The 25439-nt window shown below is 40.4% G+C and overlaps 1 protein-coding gene across 3 annotated transcripts in view; it reads right to left on the bottom strand.

Annotated features, from left to right (window-relative positions):
- SPRED1 (sprouty related EVH1 domain containing 1) overlaps window positions 1-25433 on the bottom strand; it is a 58246-nt gene extending 32813 nt beyond the window's left edge. The window contains exon 1 of one of the 3 annotated variants that reach the window (XM_035329123.1): window positions 24755-25433. In XM_035329123.1, the coding sequence (XP_035185014.1) occupies window positions 24755-24786 (32 nt within the window). In that variant the 5' untranslated portion in view covers window positions 24787-25433. Of the gene's footprint in view, window positions 1-22819; window positions 23099-23189; window positions 23297-24754 lie in introns of those variants that run through there. The other 2 variants (XM_035329122.1, XM_035329124.1) reach the window with 2 other exon arrangements.
- Between the last annotated feature and the right edge of the window lie 6 nt (window positions 25434-25439).

Below are 25439 nucleotides of genomic sequence, written 5' to 3'. Positions count from 1 at the left end.
AAAATAGGCTTCCAAAATTATGGTTCAAACAGAAACATGTGGACAAATCATAAATAACCACACTAAGAAATCAGAAAGAATAGAAGCCAAACTGCAAAATGCTTAACAAATAGCACCATAACCAGAGTAAATAAGAAAATCTGAACCCAGTTTAAAGGATGATAACTTGTAAACTTCCAGCTCTATTTCAAGAGTTTCTGTTCAGCCACTGAAAGGAAGCTACCACTCCCCTGCTATGCAGCACCACACTTTGCAGTCTGAATCAGTCTTTTCTTTTTTTTTTTTTGTATTTTCCCCCCTCCAAAGACACACAAGAGGGAGAGACAAAGAACTGAGACAGATAAGTGAAAGACAAACGTGAAGACTTCTGTTACAATAATCCATCAAAGGAGAGGAAACGAGTTTAACAAGATTATACGAAATGTGTTAACAATGTGCCCTTCATATTTGCAATACTTCAGAATGAACACGGTGATTTACTTAGCCAATATGTAACTGTATGATCTATGTTTGATAATCTCAGTAATAATAATTATCATTAGCCAGCAGTCTCAAGCACAGAAGTGATTCACAAGTCCTAAGGTCAGAGAACATCGGAACGTTAACTGAGCATCAGAAAAAAAAAAAAAAAATCAAATCCTGTTGTAACTACATTCCCTACTCCAACTACAGTGTTCACCAGTTTCTACAAAAAGCAATATGTAATGAATATATAGTTCATGCATGAACACAACAAGCAACAAAATAACTAAAAGGCCTCTCAGTTCAAAAGGAAGACTATTTAAGTTGTATTATTTGCTGCTGTTCCAGAGGTTTTTTCTGGGTATTCTTTTTCTGGGTAACTGGTTACAAGTCATGCATGTCTTTTCCCCTGAAAATATATAAGATATCAAAATAAGAATACATTCACACTTCATAAATAATATCTAGTCATGAGAACTCCTATAATAATCACTGAATCTCTCAAAGTCTACTTAGCAACTGAAAATGGGTCCCTAAGCTAGATTTTCCTTGTTTTGGCAACAACAAGGTCCTAAACAAAAGGTTACAACACTGAGATCATGAGATGATTTAGTGTTGTGATAACATCTTGTTGCTTCCTCTTTGAGCTTTTCACAACCATTAATGCCATTAGAAGTTATGGGCCTGGGGTAGGACTTCACCATATGGAGGAAGTGGTGAAAAGGGTGCTGGAGATAGTTAAGGGAAGCTGCACAAAATCTATGATTGGAGTATCAAGGAGGCAAGTGCAGCAGGCCATGATTAAAGCTCAAACCAATTGTTAGACAGCAGAATCCAAACAAGGAATAAAAAAGAAGTCCTTCTGCTCCATTTGATCTAAGAGACAAAAATGGCACATCAGAACAATTAGGCAGATTTTTGTGCAGCTGACATCTGTGTTGCACACTTTTACTGGACAATACAGATGGCAATCCACCCTAAAAATGTTTTAAGTACAATATCTACCATTTCTGTTACATAAAATACAGTATGATTAAATAGCAAAGCAGTATAAAGTATAAAACTGAAAAAAAAAAAAATACTAAGTCAATGTAGTAAGATATATCACAGAATCACAGAACTGTAGGGGTTGGAAGGGACCTCGAAAGATCATCGGGTCCAACCCCCCTGCCAAAGCAGGTTCCTCAGAGCAGGCTGCCCATATACTGAGCCATTCCACAAATATTTGTGGGCTTGTATTTAACAGAACTGCTAACAGTGAATCCTGACTGCATGTCTGAAGAAATACGAACAGAGAATTAAAGACCCCTGCTTAGAGAGACAGAATAAAAGAATATGTATTCAATAAATACAAGGAGAAAACAGACTGGCAGAATGGACAAGTATGGATGGTGAAGCTCAAATTCAAGGAACAGAAATCTGAATTTGGTAAACTACCAATTTAATCTGGTAAACTACTGATTTCATCTTTATTGTTTGCTACAGACTTCTGTTCTTCTAGCAAGAGAAGGCCCTTCTCTACTTACACCCCAAGCACAAGATCTAACAGGAAAAACATTATGAATTACAAATAATTTTCTCTTATTAAAAAATTAGACTGAGTACTTTTATCTGCAATGAGACTGTCTGAATAATCCCAATAAGCCAGGAGAAGTCATTAACTGCTTTACTAGCTAAAGAAAAGTAATCAGCATTTTATTAAGCATCCTGAAAAAATTAGGTCAAACGACCAATAACACATTACAAGTAGTTTTTTTCAGTAATGCTAAGAAATATATATATGTTTTTTAAAGCTACACAGAATTCCCTATTTAGGAATTTGAGCTTAAATGACCGACTGTATTATAAAAGTTCAGCTGAGAACTCTCTGGACTTTGTTCACAACTCAAGATTAAGAATGCATTCATCATTTGAGCTTGTCATGGTGGATGTGGATTTTTGAGGAGTCTGCTTCTTAAATTTGGTTGCACAAATGACAAAAAAATATTGTGTTTGAATGGATGAAAGAATACTCCCTTGTCATACAGTAATTCCTAAACAGAATTCATTTGGCTGTAATTTTTAACCCCTCCTGCAAGTGTTATTAAAGACGTGTTTTTTATTGTTATTATTTTTAAGCTTATTGACTGAAAGAAAAAATCAAGAGAAATGCTGGTTTGTGTTTAAGGGTTCTAGAACCACCACTCTGCATTGTAACTACCTATGACTAAAGTAGCTCCTACTTATTTTCTTTGTCTGTATGTTGACTGGGAAGCGTTGTGCGACTGGTACTCAATGCAACCATCAATGTGAGGCATTTTCACAGAAGACTTAGTAAAAACGAGTATTGACTATTCCACATGAAAAGCTGATGTTTAAAGAAAAACAGCTGACACAGTTGTTTCTTTAGGAAGCGCAAAAAAGAAAAGATTGCCCAAGAGTTATTTAAGGGGAAGAAAGGGGAGCTAAAAATGCCAGAACTCAAGTAACAAAAATGAAGTAATAGATGTTTCAAAAGTCAGTTACATGAAGAGATCAGGGTTGGGGGTGGTGGTAGGGAGTACTGCTTGCGTAAATTCTTCCCTACCAAGTAAATTAAAAAACACAAACAGCATCCCTTTTTCCCAAACAAGAAGCAGAGAAATGAGGAAAAACTGGATGCCCCTCTTCAACATATGCAGCACAAATGCTAATTGTGCGTCTGTGTACATATGTATGTGGTACCTATATCCCTCCCATGTGTGGGAGAAACATAATCACAAACCATATCCTTGTTCAGCATGCAATTTGTATGCAGTGGCTTTCTATAATATACTGATATCTTCTGCATTAAAAGGGAAGTATAAAATTTGTAGCTAAATTTAAACCAGTAAAAATTGTTTTAAATTGGTTCCAGAAAAAAGGGGAAAAAAGTGAAGCACTGAAATTTAAATTTTGTAAGTGCATATGGATTAAATCCTTTCCAGCAAATACAAGCTGTCCTATTACAATCTAGAGCTGTATCATGTTAATCTTTTTAAATAACATAGGTGGAAAACTGCTAGGGATAATGACTGAATGGGAAGAAAGGTTAAGATGCATTTATACAGCAAGTAAAAATGACGATGAAAATAACAGCAGTCAGAATTATCTCTTGTAACCACTTTCTGCAGCCTGATTTCAGAAGGTCTTGCAATACCACTGATAGTTCTCCACTATCTTCTGCCAACAGGTCCAGGGCCCCCTTCATACCTGCACTAATGCTGCTGTTATTGCAAGCACTTAAAGTAAAATGATTTAGTATTGTTGCCAGAAGTACCAGCCTCTCTCTACTCTTCTCCTGTCCTGATAGTTTATTCTTGCCATGCACTTTCTCCACTGCTTCTGCAAGTAGGCAGTGATCAACACTAGGATGCTGATGTGAATCGAAAGGATAACTTCAGTCCAGAACAGTTATCCAATCAATCAGCAAGTGACTGATTTTTGGTCTCAAGGCTCTCTTGTAACTGCTCAAAATGGTTCTGAAAACAGAATATATATTCCACACAAGTTCCGTGGCAGAGCCTGAACACGTGTATGAGAGCTTGCTTCACATTCAGCAACTGCTGCCAAGCTCATTCACATAAACCTGTTTGGATCAGGAAAGGATGGGGCAGTCACATTACAGCCCAGTCAGAGCTTGGCTGTTTCTCTGCATTATGTATGGATTTATGAGATTAATCCACAACTAGCAATATGGATATTTAAGTCATAAATTTTGGCACATTCGATCTCTTTCTGCAGTATCAACATAATTTAAATCTTAAATGTTCCCCTTTCTGGCTTCATGCATGTGGAATGATGAGCACCAAATGTGTAAGGCAGTTATGAATAGTTTTCTTCCTCCCAAGAAACATAACATTTTCTTTTTCTAAATTCTTACTGCTAGAAGTTTTGGCCCTCATTGTATTTAGTAAATCCCAGTTTACATGCTAACAAAACAGACTGAGTTTCCTTTATGTAAGGACTGAATACACAGAGGGAAAGCCCTCTTGATTCCAGATGATGCAAGGGGATTAGCTCTGGTAGCACAGAAAAGGGATCTTCTGAACACTGCAAAAAGTTTATCCCACAATGTGGTGAAAACTGAGAGGCAAAGAAACCACAATTTTTGAGAAATACAACTGAAAATATATCACAATAAAAGAATCAATTATAAGCACATCTAACATGCTTGTAACTTTAAATTTTGATATAACTGATCCACCTAAAACAGTGTTTTCAACAAGGTGATAAAAGAAACAAGCACTATCTTGCTGCATATTAAAACCAAAATTATACTCTTAATAATATTACAGTAAATTAATACTAAAGTTTGTAGCCTTACTGTACAAATTCAGAAGTCTGGATCCAAACTTAGCAAAGCTTAACGATACCATGTCTGGATCTTTTTAATGGAAAGGAGTTATGGCTACTAGCATTTTGAATAAAGTTTAACATACAAATATGTTTTGTTTGAAGTGATTCACCAGCTTATCTTCACTGATGCATTTTACAGTCATGATCATTAAAGGAAATATTCTTTAAAATCCTTTAAAACAAAAAAAAGCTTTAAAATAGAAAAGTAGCCTTTAAGAACAACCTAGAAAATTTGATTTGACAACTGACCTTTTTGCTAGAAAACATTTATTCATTTTAAGGGATAAAAAAAGATAAAGATGACTATACCAGTAATGAACAACTTGTAGTGGAGATTCTTTACATTTTAATTGAGAGCGGCTAATTTAGTGGTACAACATATTTTCCAAACTGCAGTGCTATTGGCATCATGAAACACTGCTGCTTGTTACCACTTCTTTAGTTTGTGCTCCTGCATTATTATGCCAGGCACATAAGGGAGAGGAAATACAAATCTCCTCTCCTCAAAAGAAGAAAAAAGTAGCTGCAAAACTTGAAGGGTTTTCATGTATTCATCCTTTAATAAGGATCATTATTTACAGAAGGTTATTCCGTATTTGTTGAGAATGCAAGGAAATACAAACCTCATGAATTTCAAGCTTTTAACACTGAGTTCCAGTACACTGGCACTCAGAAGAAAAGCAGCTTCTAGATTATACTCATGCAAGCATTTTGACACAGACAGACGATGCATCTCCATGAGACAAATTAAAGGGCGATGCTCCACTGAGTAGTCATACGGTAGGAGTACAGTATACCATGCAGAGCACATAAATGATACATACAACTCTCATTTTCAGACCTCCTGATTAATTGTAAGATTTTATTCATAGGAGTTGTCTAAACAGTCATATACACAGAGTTCTACCAGTGATTCAGCATTTGTAGATTTGCAGCAAAAATTATTTGATCTTGTGGGATAATAGGAAGGCAACTAAACCTGCTCACCTCAATCCAGCCTGAACGAATCCCTACCCCTTTCTCCTCCCTCAGTCCTGAGGCACAATTCTGCTACTTCCTTTGTGTTAGCTCAAACTATTATGCAACCGTAAAGAGAGCTGGTTGCGCAACCTAAGCAGAAAATCCAACAACCCAAAAACATTGCTTTGACAGATCAGTGCCCCAAATCACCTGCAGTCATTCTCCTCAGATCTAAGGCAAAGGCAGTGTTGGTGAATGAAGACAAAGGTAACTCCCCCTTTCAGAGGCAGCCCAAAATGAAGCCCAAAGTTTCATCATGAGAAATGCAGACTTACAGATTTAAAAGCTTATGTTATTGTTATTATTTTTGCATTTATATAAATTCACCTTTAATTCAGAGGAAAGACATAAAAGTTGTTCTCTATTCCATATATAAATTTTAATTCTAAATGGTTCTCTCCCAGCCCCCTTTCCTTTAAACTGCTTTAACTCTGTTTTAAATCAATCTGAATCTGATGACCAATGGAGTAGCAGAGTGTCTAACAAAAATCCATCTGTTCCTCCTATATAGTATTGGAAATATACTCAAAATTACCCCTTTCCTTTAAAAGGCCCAGAAAACAAGAAAAATTTCCTCTTGCATGTGATCTATTTCAAGCAATGTGGATGTACTATCCACATACTTCCACCATCAGGTGTGCATCTTAGCAGTGTGCTGGCTGAATGAGATTTGGCTACAACAGTGTTTTCCAGATATATCTATTAGTGCTAACATTCAGTTGCACTTAAAAAAAATAAAATAAAAATCAAGCTAGAGGCAAAAAGCACCACAGCCTTGCTTCAGAACATGAAGTAAATTCTTTTACCATTCTGACTTGAAACAAGCCCTATAAGCCTGTTTATTCATTTGCTCTTGATCCTTACGTTCCAGCTTCCCGAGCAGCAGCTACATGGTTAAGAACTGATGCTATTAGAATAAACTTCTGGTGGGAAGTGCTAAGAATTCACCCCGCTGCCTACCAATCTATCCAGAAATCTGTTCTCACTCCTACTTCCTCCTGTCTGTTCCTCTCTGAAACAGCAGTAGGGGGGTAGGGAGATTGCCTTTCCTCTACTGGATCACAGTTGTGTACATGAACTATACCAGACCATATGGCAATCTCTTTCAATTTGTACGAGGCAAAACAAGCTCCCTAGCAGCCCAATCTGAAGAGATCCAGATAAGTGAGCTACAGATACCAAGTGCTCACATTTCCACATCCACGCAGACCAGTTCCTAAATTCTGCCCATTGATCAAGGTAACATTTTGCTTCCAGAATTCTTCAAGATGGCAAGACACTTGTCCATATCTACACACACACCATCACACTTTTACATTTACAGCTGACAGTACTGCTGACATTTACAGCGCGCTCCAGGTTTTCTCTCCCTTGTACACAAAACTAGCCGGCTGCCTACATGCAACTTGGAGTAGGTGGAGAAAAACTGAAGACTAGGATGCATAATTCAGCACACAGGAAGGCTGACTTGAGGAAAATTACGTATTAAATGAAAACCAGTGCCTGCTTAACGAGCAACACATGCAGAGGACGATCCTATTCACAAGGAAGTAAAGCTGAAGGGAAAGGTTGAAAGCTGAAAAGAGCCCTCTGTTGCTGCCTGGAACCTGATAGACTGAGGCAGGCTAACCAGAATCACATCAGGATGGATTTTAAACATTTTATTGAACACCAACATGCAAAAATCCAATAAAAAACAACCCTCAGTCACAGGACCTCAGGAGAAATCCCATTACCCATGCTCAACAAGAACGGGTAGGCATCTCACAAGAGCACAACCTTTGCATACATGAAGTTGTATTTAGCTCTTTGGTAAAACGGGCTTATGTGATCAAATACAATGGAATAGGATCTTGCTTATTTCCTTCTCTTGAAAGTTAAGGATAGATTGTTATGGAGACTTGATTTTCAATCTTACAAAGTAATAATTGAATTTTACAACAGTTTTTAGTGTGGCAACCAATTATTTTGAGTAAAACGGTACAAAACTTTGTCTACCTTGCCATATCAAGTTTTCACAAACATTACTTAAATGAACATGCAGGAAGCTGGCTTGCCAGAAAATAACTCCCTCAGCTGGAACTGCACAATTTTTACTTTTTAAATGAAGAGTTGAATTAAACTTGAGGAGTCATTAAGTAATTAAATTTTATTTAAATAACACAGTCTAATTTTCTTACTTTGACTTTACTGTTCAGTATCACGTTCTGAACTTCTTTAATATCTCATAGATAGCTTATTGAGAACAAGAAGCAAATTTGTCATGGGGAGAGGTGAGCAAACCAAAAGCAGCCTAAGGGTAATAGGCAAAAAACCCACACCAAGACAGGTGACTGCCAACTAGCTGAACATACACCTGGAGTCTGTCTAAAATAAAAGTACAGTAAGAACTGAAGCTTGACTACAGCTTGCCATTGCTTCATTTCTTCTTGAGCTTTAATGTTGTACACAATATAGAGACACACACAGGCCTTACGTGGTATGACTGACATCGTTCTGCCTTTAATTTACAGGTGTTAGTACATCTGTAAAGTGTAATCACAGATCTGTGGCACTTGCTATATTAATAAATTTTCTTGTAGCTGATAAGCAGCAATACAATGAAAAGAAGGAACCTTTTTATTTTCTTGGTTCTGCTTCTTGTTATAGTTGTGAATTACTAAGATTAAATCCAAAACCTTAAGGGTTCAAATGCTACTGTTAAAAAGCTTAAGGGTGTTAACTCTCCCTCACTTAAGCATTACATTTAACACTGGCAAGTAGATGTTGAAGATGTCACTAGCCTGTTAAATTTTCAATGTTCAGAAGGTAATTGTTAAAAAAAAAAAGAAAGAAATCTTGAAATTGATGTTTAACAGCAACGAGTTAAAATATTAAGTAGTCTGAAAGTTAAAATTAAAATATTAAAAATGCAGAAGTCCAACAGGGTGATATAGATTTCAAAGCTCACCAAACCTCTTTAGAAACAAGTTTCTCTAATTCACGACACAATAATTTAAGGTTCAGTTAGTGTCAAGCACCATTATTTCTTAAGGGCTTTTCTCAGACAGATTATATGTCAAATAGATTTAACCCCAGAGATGTAACATGATCTTATAATAGTTATGACTAAATTACAAGTTTTAAAGTAGACAGCCATCAAAGTAAGGAGAACAGGCAATCACGGATTCAGGAAATGTACATTCCCCCATAGTCAGCTAATGGCAACCTTAATAGGATGTGATGGATTTTTCTCCACCAGGAGAAAATACTGCCTGCATTTCTGCTCCAACAACCCACGCCAGCTGACTAATGGAGTTATATTTTTGTCTCGCATGAGGATGGTTACTTGCCCATCCTCTAGCAGTTGCAGAATGAAACAGTAACAGCAGCTGCGGGGTGAACAGAAAAGCTGCTCTATTTGGTAGCCGAGATCCGAAGCACAGGCCTTTTCCTCCAACAGTGGAGCTCATTTTCTGTCACAGGGTGACGAAAAGACACGGCGCAGAACAAGACCACTTTTAGGGCTTAAAGTAGCTAACTGAAGGCACTTTTAAAGAGTAAAAAAATAAAATAAAAATCTTCACGGGGAAGTACAGGATTCACAGGAATTAAAAATAGGGTTCTTGGACATCTTGGGCTCCTAAAGCTTAGAAGTTGTTGGAAAGATCCTCATGGATCAAAACATATTTCTTAACAACAACTTTTATCAATATGCTATTAAATGTAAAGACTCTTTAGCTTGGTATAATAATAAGCCTAATCATGAAAGACCCGTCCCAAAGAAAGATTTCTGCCACACTCTCTACTGAATAATCAGCATATGCCTGCACTAGAAACATCTTTTTATGCAAGTATTTGGGCTTCAGTCCTGCAAAAATTTAAATATATCAGTCTGAGTAGACCTACAGATCTCTGTGGAAGTCTACAGAGTTTATCACACACACAAATGCTAACACATATTTATAAGCCTTGCAGGATAATTGCTTTTGGCAGGATATAAATAACACCGCTATAACGTGTTTCAGAATCGTGGTCTCCTGCCTTCAGAAGCAGGAGCTCTGGTGAAGCCTGTCACTCGTTATATACAGAATGGCAGCTGCAGAGCCCACAGAGACATTTAAACTTCTCTTTGCATTTTTTTCAAAAATCTCAGAATAGCGTATGGGCATTCTTTTAAAGTAGCAAGAAAGCTAATGAATAAAGCCTATAAAAATTGCCTAGAAATGCCTTCTTACTAGTGCCATGGATACCACTGGTAGGACTGGAAGCAGTTCTTAGACAAACTATCTATAGCTTCTAAACAGCACATCAATTAGGCAGTGGGGTTTACTAGGTATTTTTCTAGAACCTAATGCACTGGGTGACAGGGCAATAACTCAATACGAGAAACAGTCTTAATAAAGGACTCTAATGTTCACTGTACTATACTTCAATGAAAAAGCTTAAAAAACTGCTACAAGAAGAGCTTTCAAATAGTGAGACAGGCATCTGAAATAATTTTAGAAACCTAATGCTGGTAGTCTGCCTAATTGACTTTTAAATGCATACCTAAAGCTAGGCCTTAGATTTCTCTCCTTGTCAGTCTTTTTCATCTTTTCAGCATTGTCTTCCTGTCTCTTTTGCCTTTCATTTTAACTTCCAATAGGGATAAACTCAAGCAAAGAAAGGGAGGTTTGGTGAGTGCCAATACCACTGAGAATTGCACGCGGAACATCCATCACCTCCCACAGGCAGCGCCGCTCCTGCCAGCCCCAGCTGGGGCTGAGACCTCTGGCATAGGGTCTGGCTCTAAGAAGGGAAGAGGAATTAATATACTTTGTAGACACAGGTAGCTCTTACAGCACATTTACTCATCCTGCCATTTTTCCCCTGCTTCACTCCATTTTTTTCCATGAGGTACCTTCCTTTCTTTAATCCCACCTTGATAAAAATGAGATGGTTTTCTAATGATACATCTTTGAGATTTTACAGCTGAGAAATCATTGTGTGCAGCAAGAACGGCAGTGGTATAATTTACTCTGAGAAACTGCCTAGAAGAAGTTCAACAATACTAATAGCAACAAGGTGGAAAAAAAAAAAAGTAATTTAAAATACTTGGCAGCTATCATAAACCAATACAATTTCACATTTACAGTTTGTACTGCCTTGGCCCAAACAAACAGAAATTCCTTTCATTCAATCAATTTCTATTAAATACATTTTGTTTCAGGTACAAAAATGACAGACCGACCTACGGAACATAGAGATAAATATGGATATATTTAACTTTTAAAAATCTAGAAGCCTTCTTGTTGTACCTCAGACTACATATCTAGTGTGAAGCTGCATCTCAGAAAGTAGGTTAGATCTGACAATAAGCACGTACAGTCTTGGAAACATAATGAGACTGCCCTTCTGATAGCTGAGGTAGAAACAAAGCAGCTTGGAAGCACTCATGAGCCAGCCCTGACTGCCCTGGAGACCAAAGGAGAGGGCGCAAAAGTGCCCTTCCCACTTCAGGGGGTGCTCGTTCAGGGCCAAAGCCCAAGAGCGCCAATACTGCCAATTCCTTCTCCTCCTAGTAGGATATTACTTTACATCAGAAAGCAAGCTGTTGACACTGACATGAACATAAATGCAATGCATTTCCTAACAAAACCTGAATAAGTTTTCCCCTTGTGTAGCTACTGTAAACGCTGCTGTTTTATCTCATCACCTTATTCATGTGGTTCTTGTGAAACAAACTGTTTTGAGAAAAGAAATACCCATGCCGTACACACTGCTCTGCAACAATCCATTTAGATACTAAAATTAATTTCAAGTTCTAATACACAAACATGAACAGAAAACCAAGTGTACCAATAGACTGAAACTGAATGATCTGGCATAGCAATTTCAGCTTACTTCAACTTCCAAATGCCTGAGAACACAACATTTACTGAGAACAGATAAGCCATCTAAAGCTAGACTGCTACTAAAGCAAACGTGAAGTACCACCAGACAACCACAAGGTAAAATTTTCCAACAAGGAATCAAGGAACAAATAATATAATCCATCCTGATGAGGAAATAGATATGCATGGAATTTAACCACGTATAGCGAGTGGGAAAAGTCAGAGAAAGGATGTCAATAAGAATTTTTGTCAGATCCTTTACAGCAATTCTTCTATTTTTATGTAAAGCATTAACAACTTAAAATAACAATGATTTACTGCTATATTTTACTGTTTTGTAATGTCTTTTGAATGCTTCGGGCAAATAGTCTATCTCTGAGGGACTTCAGTATCTCAGATATCAAGTTTCTCGAACATTTTCAAAGGGAGATTTCCAATGTCATTTCTAAGCAATATTAAACCCAGAGAGGAGAAGTTTTAGCTGACCCCTTTGCAGCTTTAAGGTAGTTCTGACCATCATCATCTTTGTCACAAAAACTTCCCCAAACTGTTTCAAACCACAGATCTGCTTTACCATTAAAAAGCAAACAAGTGAGCAGTTAAGTTCAGTGGATTTCAAATAAATCTACTCCCACTCTCTCTCATTAACTAATCTCAACTGTAAATTTGCTTTAGATGCTTTAAGAGGTGGCTATTAACTACATAGAGGCAAAGTTATTTTGTGTGTCAAAATGACAGCACCAGTGCTGTTTGTTCAGTGAAAACTAGATTTGTCAGTGTTGGTGAAACGCTGGGTATTAATGGAATTCTTTTTATTTCTATTTTAAAGGGCTTGTGTACTTACGTAACTTTACCTTATATTGAAATACTTCACAGGTTGACAGAAAGGATTAAAAAAAAAAAAAACCTTCTGAAGAGCTAAGTATTTCAAATTCTGTAAATAGTCTATCAAAACCCAATAAAACATACCCACCTCTAGCACCTATCAGTCATACAACTACAAAACTTACACTACAATACTTACAACTACAATACTATTTGGGAAAGGCTTTTAAAAAGAAGTTCAGATTAACACCTCTTAATACAAAACCAAAAAACTACACATCATAATTATGCAGATTTGCTTGTGAATACCCCTCTTCTGCATAGCTGGAATATCAACTTCCAGACTTTCAGAACTACACACAGATAACTTCATGCACTCTCAAATGCTACCATGAACACTAAATTCAGCTCATCTCCTGTGGATCTTGGAACCTCACTCAGTAGTAGCCTCAACAACTAGATTTGTGAAGTGCCACTGCAAGGCTATGGATTGAAATTAATAAACCATACCCAAAATATTTTCATTTGTGAAGAAAATGGTATGTAATGGAGTTCACAAGACTGGAGATTAATGAACAGAAGTTTTATCATTAGGGAAAAAAAAAAAAAGATACAGAGGTAATATGTAATCTGCCTACTTCCACTGACACAGTACAATTTCTGATCATGCTCTCTGTGGAGACTGAAGGCATACAAATACTACCTGCCAACTTTAACCTTGAGAAGTATCAATCTGAACTTCCTGAGATGTACTGAAGTAATGCACCAAGAAAAGGTTAGACTAAGAGAACTTGCTACTTTTAGACTAGCACTGTTATTGCCAAAGGATATATTCCAAAGAAGCATTCTCTGACAAAACATATGGCAGAGGAAAGCAGAAAGTCTTTTGAAGAACATCATTTTCCCATGTAAATAAAGACAACAAAATTTGCATCCTAACAGAAAATATGATACAAACTGATTTTCCTAGTCAATGATAAAAGCTTGAATGGCACCTTTCAATTTAACTGTTAAGATTACATTTTTTTTAGAATAAAATATACCTTTTTGATAATACAGGAAAATAAGGGAGCATACAAAAAGATGTCCTCTCAAACACACCCTAGATCATAGATGCTCATGCTAGAACTGGGAAATGACAGTCATGCTTTCTCCACTGTAAATATAATTGAGACGAAGAAAAAAAGTAGAAAGCAGGTCATGTTACGATAGGGCTACACTCAGTGCAGATACCATGAAATCTGCACTCTTCCAAAGATGCTACATTTACCTTTGATAAATTTCAAATATTTTGTACACTGCCAAAAAGTAAACCTTCAACTTCACAAAAAGTAAAGGCATGTATAAACAATCCTCCCCTAAAATGCTCGGATACCACTGGAGGCACTGACTGGCATCTCAGCTGCTTGCTGGTTTCTTTTCTGGCTTTGGTGTCCAAGACAACATATGGGCTTCAGAAGGTGAAGATAACTAACTCTTGAAGTTACGAGCAGCTGAAAAATGTGATTGATTTAAGCTGTAGTGACTTTCACTATTATTTCAATCCTCCTTTAAATTAGCAAACAAGAAAATTATAATCATCCTTGACATATATACTCTATTTTCCTAATGAAAGGCTTACTAGCACTGTTTGGCAACCATTTGGTAGCGAGATTGGTAACCTAAATATACTGATCTGTCCCAGGATGTAACCTTGCAATATTTTTTTTTTTTTTAGTAATGTTTACTAAAGAAGGTGTATTGCCTCCTTGTGTTTTTGTACTTTTGTACAATATATTTAAATTCTTAATTTTTTTACTTTAGGGTGGAAAACGGTGAATTACTGTTTTGTATCCTGGACACTGAATCTTGAGAATTAAGTTAAACTGACTTGAATCACAGATGTGTGCTATTATTATTCAGATTACGTTATTGTTGTCCCAGACCAGCAATGTTTCTCAACTTTGAATTATCTAAAACAAAACCAGCACTTCCTAAGGAGACAACCACTAAGAAAACTTGGTTTAACACTCAGACTGTGGTTTTGTTCATCTTATCTGGCAATTTCTACACTTCAGCAAATGCAAGATAATAAAGAGCATAATGATTTAGAGCAATATTTCATTTTTATAAGCAATTAAATATTTCTTCAGAATGATTTAAGAGTATTCAGCTCCCACCCCAAATATTGCTGTCACTGCCTGAGAAACAAACAGGGAAGCAACCTTAGAAAATAGTTGGTCAAAATCACTCTGGCCCTTGAGAAATGACACCCCTTCCTTCCTTTGACAGGTGGAAGTTACATAGGATCTCTCTTGTAACTTCTCTACTGAAATAAGCTCTTCCTGAAGCACATGGCAGAGATTTGGATCATCGTGCCTTATGTGGGATGGTATGTCGATCAAAGCTCATTGTTCGCACCCACAAGTTGGAAGGAGCACAAAGACCAAACATTACTTTAAAGCTTTTACTTCCCCTTTTATCTTCAGTGGCGAGGATCAAGCTCATGCAGCACAGATATGCGAAAAGACAAAAAAGCCAATCCTGTACCTCCCAGCAATTGCTCACGCCTAAAATCCAGCTGAAACAATAACAGATTCAGTAAGCTTCTTTCTAGTTATTCCAGTAGTTTAATCTATAGATTTTGTTCAGAAGCGAGGCTACAAACAATTCTATACACACAACTCATAGCCTGTGGGAAGCATTTTATCTTTCTACAAAGGAAACACATGTTTTTATTTGGGTTCTGTTTGTGCTGTCCCAGAGCATCCAAGGAAAAACAAAAAACAAAACAACCATACCACTTCAAAACCCAGAAAGTATGCCACTTTTAGGAGGAAATGAAAACAAAACCCAAGGAACAACAACAACCCCATACCCACAAATAACAAAACGTCTAAGGCAAAACAAAAACTAAATAAGAAAACCACCCGAACTAGAGTTTGAATAGGTGTAGCATAGAAGGAAAGGCCTGAAGAGAAGAACCTGAAAAGCTCCTCTCCTCAGGTAACTGAGCATATCAGCTTTCCCCTAGTTAACCACAACTTAATTCAGAAAGAGAATGAAAGCACACCAACAGGAAATAACACTGTACTGAACTACTACTAAATTCATGTCTTACTCTGGAATAACTTCCTTTACTAGACCTGTTCTTTATCCAGATCTGGAGTAATAAACGAAGAGTTCACATTTTCTGCCTTGCTTCAGGGGGATAAACGTGGACACATTCTCCCTTTGCAGGACTAGGCGGCCGTAGGAGAGAAATCAAGGTAGCAAACTCCTGCTCTGGAAACCAAAGGAGCTCATGGAAAACCAAACCTGCACACGCACTGGTGACAAACGTACCAGCAACACACATGCACAAGCCTGTTGGCGCTTCAACCCCTGCAGAGCACCCTAAGCTCATGACACAAGGTGCTTAAAAGCGTGCAGTAAAGCAACACGGCTTGAGCTTCTGACCTTGTTCTGAAGCGGTCCCCTCCGCCCCACAGAGGCTCTGTAGGCCAAGCAGTGCCCTCTCTCCCTGCGAGACCCAGGCAGGTCCCATAGCAGGCCCCAGGGAGACGCTGGGCCGCTTTCTGCAGGCCCTCCATTACCTGACGCAGGGCTGCCGACGTGCACGATGCTTCCCCATTGCCATGGAAACAAAGTGCGTACATCTTAAGGTGCTACGGGGGCTCTGGGAAAGGATGCTTCAAGCTGCACGCAGCTAAGACAACGGGAGATATTTTGAGCTGGAGCCACTCGTTTGCACGGATACAGAGAGCACATGGGTAGCATGCTAGGGATCAGCCCAGCGCCGATGGGGTAGTGTCTGTGGGTGCCCCTGCAGCATGTGTGCCCATACGTGTCAGCAGACTAACTGGCACCATGACTAACACACAAGGCATACATAGCTGCTGGTGTCATGACTTCTGCTAGCAGATGTCATTACTGCCTTGGAAGAAGTAAAGCAGAAGGTAAGTTCAACATAACATATTACTCCCTCAAATAACTTCTCATAGAGAGCGTTTCCAAACTGAGGGGAAAAAAAAAAAAACATACCAAACCAACAAAACCAAGAGAAACACATCTTTCAGATAAGGATTAAGAAAATCACTCTAGCAAAAGGGATACAAGAAACAGGCAACAAGTCTGGATGGAATTACAGTAATATTACCAACATCTGAAATACTCCCATTGCTCAAATGTGAAGATTAAAGACTAAAACCAGATGAAACTGGAGAAACAACCTAACAAAAAAAATCTAACAAGCCTGTTAGAGGAACACTGCTTTACTTCTCATTAGTAGTAGTTACGAACTTTGCACCCTTATTAGGATGCAGTCCTCAATGACAGAACCACCTGTGCTCAGTCACAAGGTGCTGCCCTCATTCCTGGTACAGGATGAGCAACAAGCGAGGCAAGGAGCTGAAAAAAGGGAAAATGGGTGTTCATAGTATGAAGGCTTGAGAGCAGAACCCAGGCCATGTGATTACAGTGCTGTCTCTGTCTCATTATCAAAATCATCAAAATTCATACCCCTTGGCCACATGGATTATAAGTGCACAATTTCTGCTCTGAAGCTTGGAAATTCTCAAGCATTTCATTTTACAACTTTGCATTCTCTCAGCACACCCATTATATAATACTGGAACCAGTAATCAAGAAACTTCTACTTTTTTTTTTTAATTTTGCAAGACTGAAGACAGATTATTTCTTTCCATGACATCCACAGCACAGATCAGCAGCACTCAAACTACAAATGATACTTGTAATGAGATAGATAATTGCCCCTGAAGAGGGGCACAAAATAGCACAAAACGTGCTATTGTAAAATTTACCCTACAAAACAAGTTCCAATTTTTCTTATTCTTAAAGGGAGTACAGACCAGGGATTAGCAACAGGAAGTAGAGTTCAAAAACATAGAAATTTGGTATATAAGTCAGCCACTCACCTAGAAAACAAACAAGCAAACAAACAGATTTTCCTATTTTAGAGGCATGGGACCCAACTCTCACTCATGAATTAGTCTCTTTACACCTTTCAAAACCACATTCCTCTTCCAAGCTCAGCATATATTGACCTTGATCGCAGGCTTCACATTATGGAGTGCTGTACTGGGAGCCAGAGCAAGCATGCCATGCTCAGGAACAGAAGTACTTGAGGGCACCAAGGACTTCATCACGTCTGAGAGGCTGACAAGTTTCGAGGAAGCTACATAAAAAATCCTACATCAGAGCAGTCTCTGTACTCCCACCTTTCACTACCCTTATTTAATCTTTTCAAAAGGTTAAAGAGAGAAGTCACTTCTGCCCTCAAGGTTTATACCACTTCACCAAAACAGTTCTGCAGTTTCTGAAAGAAAAATAATTGCAGACAGGAGCCTCCACCGACAGCTCTCTCTTGCCAATTCTGCTTTTAATTAGGCTAGACAATCAGTTTCAGTGGCAATTTTTAATAAACTGCACCCTAGTTTTCAGTATCTGTTTTATTAATGAAATTCCTGATACTTCTTGTCATTAGACTCATTTATGGACAGCATGTGACTTCACTAAAATTGAAATCACTCAGTTTCATTTTTGCTTTGACAGACTTCTGTCAGTGTCGCAACCTGCCAGTGCAAGTCAAAGAAAGAGAGCATTTGGCAACAGTGGTGAGACCTTCTTGGGGAAGATCTAGATATTTTAGTAGTGTGTTTTTCTGGATTTTTTATTATTATTATTATATTTTAAGAAAAAAAGGACAGCTCTTTCCATAGACTTTAAGGAAGCCTGCTCTCACAAACCAGTCAAGTGAAATGGCTCACATCATGTCTGTAAGGCTCCTGAGCAGGTGAAGTGTTTGACTCGTAGTAGAAGCATGAAACTTCCTTACCCAACAGAAGTATCCCATGCAACAGTGATCATATTTTTCAACCACAAGAATCTAGGGGGGGGGGGGGAATAACTTACCACCTCGTTTTTTAACATGGTTTAGATGTTTTGGTGGCATACATCTGGGCAATTCTCACGCAGCACATATTAGAAAAGTATTTCCTTATGCTCTGTTCTGCATTGCTGTTACCAAACTTGTGTTCATATACATGGCATGTTTTCCCTGTTTGAAGTATTTACTATCACACGATAGCGAATTATTGGAGAGAAAAATGCATGTGAGCTCCTTACATAGATGCACTTATCATGATTGCACTGGGATTTTATTGTTTGCCCACTTTAAGTTGGAGCAGCGGGAATTATGGACTACAACAGTGTGCAACAAGTCTGCTATTATTTAATTAGAGGAACATTTATAATCAATTTCAGTACTCAAAACACTTAAATGCATATTTTCTGTCCCTCAGCATATCTAAAAAATTGTTGTTTGCTTTTTAAAAAAATATTTGTCACAAATAGAAGAATGGTGAATATAACACAGAATATAAAAAAGTTTTCTCAACAAACTTACACAAGAAATATCAGCATGAGCATTATGAAAAAGATAAGCTGGAAAAGAAGTGCAAACATACACATAAAATGTCTGCTCAGTTCTTACACGTAGGTGCTGTTCAAAACTGCTATAGTTTTAGAGACTGAGTTCTATAACAGATACTATTCAAAGAGGAGGAGAAATATACCATGTTTACTGTGGTACTATATGCCATAAAATATGTTACCATATAGGACATGATACTGCATGATTTATGAAAAAAGCCCATCGAGTAGTGCCAACCAACAGATTTTATGAAATCATATTTTAATCATCAGCAGACGACGTATTCTCTTACCAAGAATAAGAAGAGTAAATTTAAAAAAAAATCATGGATTGCCTTACGTCTAGAAATACTGGTTAATACAACATAACAAAGCACACGGTTCTCTTCCTTCCTTTAAGAAGTATTGCTGAAGATTATTTCTGCTGACTACCAAGGCTGGGTGGAAAACACCCCTAACAAGGTATCAAAGCAGAGAAAAGTGTTGCAAATATGTGGTACAAGTATTCCAAAAAAAAATTCAATACTTCTATACAGTACAAACATTTCCACCAATCATTAAATATTTTGCAACTAGAAGAGCTTTCAGATAGAGTAACAAGTATTTTCAAGGGAAAGAAGGAATAGATTTTGAGGAACCATAATAGATCCATTCAATTTTTGTTTACAACCAACTCCAGCAGTTCAGTAGCTGTGCAAACTATGCTAGTTAAAATCTGTTTGCTTAAATACTGAACATGTGAACAGAGAATAAAAAGACAAAGATTGCTCATTTTTAAAACACCCATAAAGAAACAGGAAACCTCAACAACATGGCAACCCCCAGCAAGCTCTCTGCGTCCTTTAAGGAAACTGCAACCCATTCCATCAGGAGAGAACAGTAAGAGGGAGAAAGCAAACATTTAAGAATTAGAAAATAGTTTAAGACAATGTATGTTGTAAACCACATCATAGTTTTGTTGTTTTGTTTCATTTTTATATCAGAATCAGAGTGATAAAAACCCAAACTGACAAAATTATTTCAGTTGTTTCCTTTTTCAACCTGCATCAGTATTCTGAGTAGTATTTTTTGTTTCTGGTGTTTGTCATATCCCATCAAGTCATCACCAATGCACATGATTTTCCCAAATATTCACAAGAATGGCTAAACAAATAAACAAACAAGAAAAATGCCAGTGTTTAGCCTAAAAACACTGGAAATGCCCTCAGCTTTAATCCCGTGACTTCTGATCCTGTCAAGATACATTCCTTTCAAGAAATGTCTTTACTTTTGAAGTATACACTGATGCCGTCACCGCCATTTTAATAGTTCAGGCACATTAGATTTTAAACAAACAAACAGGGAAAGATGTGTTATTTCAAAATTCAAATATTATTACAGGCTCCAGTTATACTGAAACAGACAGAAAACATATTTTATGCAGTACCACAATAATCAAGTAATGTTGCTAAGTCGAACCTTTTAAAAAAAAAATAAACTCTAGGCTTCCAGATTATGTAATATGTAAATTCAGTTTCACCTTCAGAATAGCACTGCGTAGCATAAAGCCAAAGAGACAGCAAGAAGCCATTCAAAAAACTGGAAAAGCCTCCCAGGGACTCTAAATGAAGAGCCATCCCCACAAAAGAAAATATATCTGAATTGCAATGATTTCATCATATAACTGAGTGGTTTAGAAGACACTTTCCCCCAAACAAACATTAAAAAAAAAAAAAAAAAAAAACACCAAAAATTCCTTATATTAAGGGATGAAGAAATCTGAAGCCTGTATATGCCCTCAGCAGCAGAAATAATATTAGCCTGCTGAAACATGTTAAAATCCTTTCAGAACTAATAAAAACAAGCTAGATGGCTTCTCTGTCTTGGATATGATCTCATGCTCATCTTTCAGCCATTTGGGCTTGGGCTACGAGGAATTCTGAAGCCTATACGAAGCATAAACAGTGCCTTCATTAATATTCAAGCAAGATACATGAATAGGACAAGAATTTTATTTCAAGTCAACACGTGAGGCTGTTTAGACCATCATAACCTAGAGGTTGTTAAGCGCACAGCATTAGTGTATACTCAGTGTTTCTTTGATTTATCTTCTCCAGAACTAAATTATCTAGGAAAATAAGCATGAGGTTACCTATAACAGAGGAGCAGAACGATTCACATATGACAGCCTGAATCTACACAAACGCAGTACATAAAAACCCCTCAAGATCCAATTCAACAGCACAGGCATTCCCTCAGAAAGAGAAGGGGCCACCTGCACCCCAGAGGAAAGCCAACAAGCAGTGCTCCTACTTTTCAATGGAGCAATTCAGACTCCATCTTAATCCTGTCATCATTCATCCCTACTGAACAGGCCCTACATAACGTAACATTTCTTCTGTTTTACCCAACACTGAAGCCCAGCAGCATTTCCAGACACCAATAAAATCTGCCATCAAATTAGGAATTGAGTACAGTGCCTACTGATCTGCTTACTTTGATATTATGATGTTAAGTTGCAAAAACAGTAGATTGACCCACAAGGCCACACATCCTACTAATTCCTTCATTTAAAAACTAATGGCATCTGTGAACACCACATTGTGTTCACACTGACCACGCTGGTCACAGAACATCACCAAGGGAAAAGAAATAAGTACAGAAAGGTATCTGGAAAGGTATAGATGTTAGTTATCTGAGAGTACTTCTAACTGACAAATACAATGAACTCTTTAAAAGAACAATCAAAAAATCACCACGAAGAAGATTCAACCATAGCCATCAGAATTTTATACAGCTGCCTTCCATGTGCTCACAGCCAACAAGAAACCAAACAGTCCTTACTGCAGCTTTTTAATTAATCTTTCCCACCACACATTACAGCTTAAAAGACATTGAGAATTTAATAGTATTAACTGAGGTCAATTTCTAGACACCACAAATCTTTGTCTCGCTCCATGAAGCAAAGTTTTATAAACAAAGAATAATGCTCAATTACCAGAATATTCCTGGTAGCCACAATGACACGAGTGTGTTGCAAAGTACCCGTATTCACCCTTGCATGCTGAGAGATTTGTTAATGAAATCAAGGCCACTGATGATATCAATTATACCGATACAATTAAACACAGTGAACTTTCAATATACCATGTATTTCAATTGGTAGATCTGCCCTATTTTCACAAAGGATTTATTTGGAGCTTCAGTCACATTTCTCCTCCATTTACAGTGGCAGTCTGTGCTACGTGCAAAATCAACCAAAGAGGAACGATGACTCTGGCCTTGCCAGAAATGCTGTCAAAACAGCAAAGGAAACAGAGAAATATTTTTTTTCCTCTCCAGTTAGAGCTGCTTTTGATATTCTAAGAACTGAAGTAAAAATATCTGTTCTGTGAGAAAAAGCCCTGCTGTCGATAATGCATTGTTAGGTTATATACATTTAGCCGTACAGCAACACTGGATTAACTCAAACTAAATGCTGCATGTAAGCTTTCTTTTCTCATTTTAAATAAAGATCAGTAACCTTTCAGGTATTCTCCTAGCTCTCAATAATGGCAAAGCCTCCTCCACTCCACAAGTGTATAATTAAGGATCACCTCAGTATAATTTGTTAAGATAATGGAAGTGCATACACAAGCAATGAACATCACCATTTTAACACTGGCAACCGCAGAACAGTTGCATCAAACCATTGCACTGCCTGCCATAGTGATCCTTCATTGCTGAATTACATTCAAATATTTTTTAAAGGAACAACTCATTATATTTAAAGCCAAAGTTAGTATTTTGACCTCTGGATAGCTTATGCCACGCTAAAAACATCTCTTTGTAATCCTGGTATTTTAGAGGCGCTTTCTGTGAAGGTTTAGGTTCAGGAGAAGCGCTGACACCTGATCTGCCATCACATTCTCAGAGTAAACAGCCCACGACGGGCGGCATTGCCGATCGCTACCAACGTAGCAGTCTCCAGCGTCGCCTGCATTTCTTCCAGGCAACATTTGCAGCCGCCTCGTTAGGTGTGCCTGCCTGCCTTCCACGCTGCGCTGCTCCCATGCAGACACGAGTTAGCAGAGCTCAGTCAAGAGCAAACGACCAAAACCGGTTCAAAAAACGGCTCGGAAGCCCGTCCCTACACCGAGGTCGGTTTTCACTGTTCCACGTTTGGGTGGCGCTGCCGGAGGGGGAGGCCCGGGGGACTCCAAGCAGAGCTCCTCGGGGCCGGGCGGTCCAGGGAGGTAAATGCGTCGCGGGGGCATTTACCGAGGCAGCCCTCCCTCGGACAACAGGGGCAGGGGGCAGCCCCTGGCGGCCCTCCCCAGCCCCTCACGGCTGCGAGCTGTCCGTCCGTTCATCCGTCCGCCCGCTCGGGCCGGGCCGTGAGCCCGCTGGGCGCCGGCACTGCGGCGCGCTGTGAATGGGCAGCCAGGTATTTTATGAATGGAGCGGGTCACGTGCTCGCGGCACCTCCCCGAGCTGCGCTTTCCCACAGCACCGCGTCAACGGGCGCCGAGCGGCAGCGCCGCGGGGCCCGGCGAGCCCCCGGCCCCGGCCGCCCGCTGCCCGCCCGCCCGCTGCTCCTCGGCACGGCGGGCCTGCCCCGCACGCCTCGCGGGGAGCCCTTGGCTGCAGGTCGCCGGTGCCGCCGCTCTTTTTTTTTCCTCCCATTATTTTTTATTATTTTTTTTTTTATGAATGGAGATTGTGGTATGCAAATGAGAGCGATTCACAAAAAAGAAAACATGGCGGCGGCGGCGGCTCCAGCGCCGGCCCCGCTGACACCGCAGCGGCGCGGCCCGCATCGCATCGCCTCGCTTCGCCAACCCGGCCCCGACCCCAAAAGCAACCCCAAAAGCAACCCGAACCCCAGCCCTACCGGGACCCGGGGCGCGCCCGCGGACATCGCCGCCCCCGCGCCGGGTGGGAGGGGGGGGGGGACGGGATGTGGGGGTGCGGCCGGGGGGCGCCCCTCGGGCCCGACCCCGCGGCAGGGAGCGGCTCCCCCCGGCCCGCGACCGGGCGCTGCCCCGCACCATTCATAACGAGAGGGCCGCCCCGCGCAGCTCCGCCGGGCAGCGAGCAGCCAGGCACCTCAACTTTCTTCTAATAATCATAAAACAAAAGTTTCAAAATACCTTCTGCTTGTTTTTCACGGCCACAAGCAACTCCCGTGTTTTCTGACAAATGTTTCTCCCCTCCTACCCCCGTATTTATTTTTTCTAAAGCCATTACATGCACTGGGCTACAGCCGCACACATACACATTCTCCTCTGGATTTCCTCCAGACCAGTCACGTTAAAAATATTAAGAGATCCTTGAACTGTCCCCTTCCTCTTTTAAAAATAAGAAGTCCCAAGTGCTCATTAAAAAAAAAAAAAAAAAAAAAAAAAAAAAGAAAAAGAAAAAGGAAAAAGAAAAAAGCAGGGCTTTAGGGTAGGTTTAAGCTGTATTTACACTGCCTGACTCATCCAATTAAAATTCAGGAGCAGTTTCCTGCAGGATGAAGCTCCCACACACTAGTTTCCATGCGAAATGTCTACGAGCAGTGGGCTGCTAGTGGGGCCGGGCCGTGCCCGCACGTCCTCGGGCGCTGAGAGCCCCCCGCCCGCAGCCTCCTTACCTGCGCCGGCCCTCTCCCCCTTCACCGAAGCCCGCTTTTTGGGCACCCCCACCGCACCGGGCTCCTTCACAAAGGGCAGCCTCGGGGCTTCCACCTCCGCCAGCGAAATGCGCAGTGTGGACACGGCCACGCGTGAACGCGCACGGCCAGACACACAGACATACAGACAGACCCACGGCCACCCGGACACGCGCGGCGCGGGGCTTACTCGTTGTTAGAAGCCGCCGTCTCTTCGCTCATTTTCTCCTCACCGTGATCCGAGGCGGAGCCGGAGCAGCACCGAGGCGGCCAGGGCGCAGCAAGAACTCACCAGAAACTTCACCATTGTTACCCCCCCGGTCCGCCCTCCCCGGCGAGGGCCAGAGCCGCGGCCCGAGGCGAGGGACGGAGACCTCGATCCAGAAGAAGCCCCAAATCCCGCTGTCGGGCGCCGGAGCGGATCCCCCCCGCTCGCCGGGGCCGGTGCAGACGGCGCTGGGTAGAGCCCACCCCGGCTAGAGGGGCGCGGAGCGGCGGCGCCGAGGCAGGGCTGCCCGCCGCCAGAGGCTGCACCGCGCCGTCCTCCCGCTGCGGCTCATCTCCCGCTGCAGCCTCCTTCGCTGCCCCCCCTCTTCCTCCTCCTCCTCCTCCTCCTCCTCCCGGCGGCGGTGCCGCCTCCCGCGCCCCGCCGGGGCACAAATTCCTCCGGACGTCGGCGCCGCCGCGGGCCGGGGGAAGGGAAGGGAGGGGAAGAGGAGAGGAGAGGAGGGAGGGGAAGGGAGGAAGGGAAGGGGCCGAGCGGCGGGGCCCGGCACTGCCGCCCCCCTCGGAAGCGAGGCCGGGCGCTGCGGAGGGAGGGAGCGGAGCCGGCCCCGCCGAGAAGGCTGGCGGCGGGGGGAGGGAGGCGATTTAAG

This window comes from Oxyura jamaicensis, chromosome 5, assembly GCF_011077185.1.
Source record: "Oxyura jamaicensis isolate SHBP4307 breed ruddy duck chromosome 5, BPBGC_Ojam_1.0, whole genome shotgun sequence".
Taxonomy (NCBI): Eukaryota; Metazoa; Chordata; class Aves; order Anseriformes; family Anatidae; genus Oxyura; species Oxyura jamaicensis.
The sequence above is the reverse complement of the archived record's forward strand: the minus strand, read 5'-3'. Positions and strand labels throughout refer to the sequence as shown.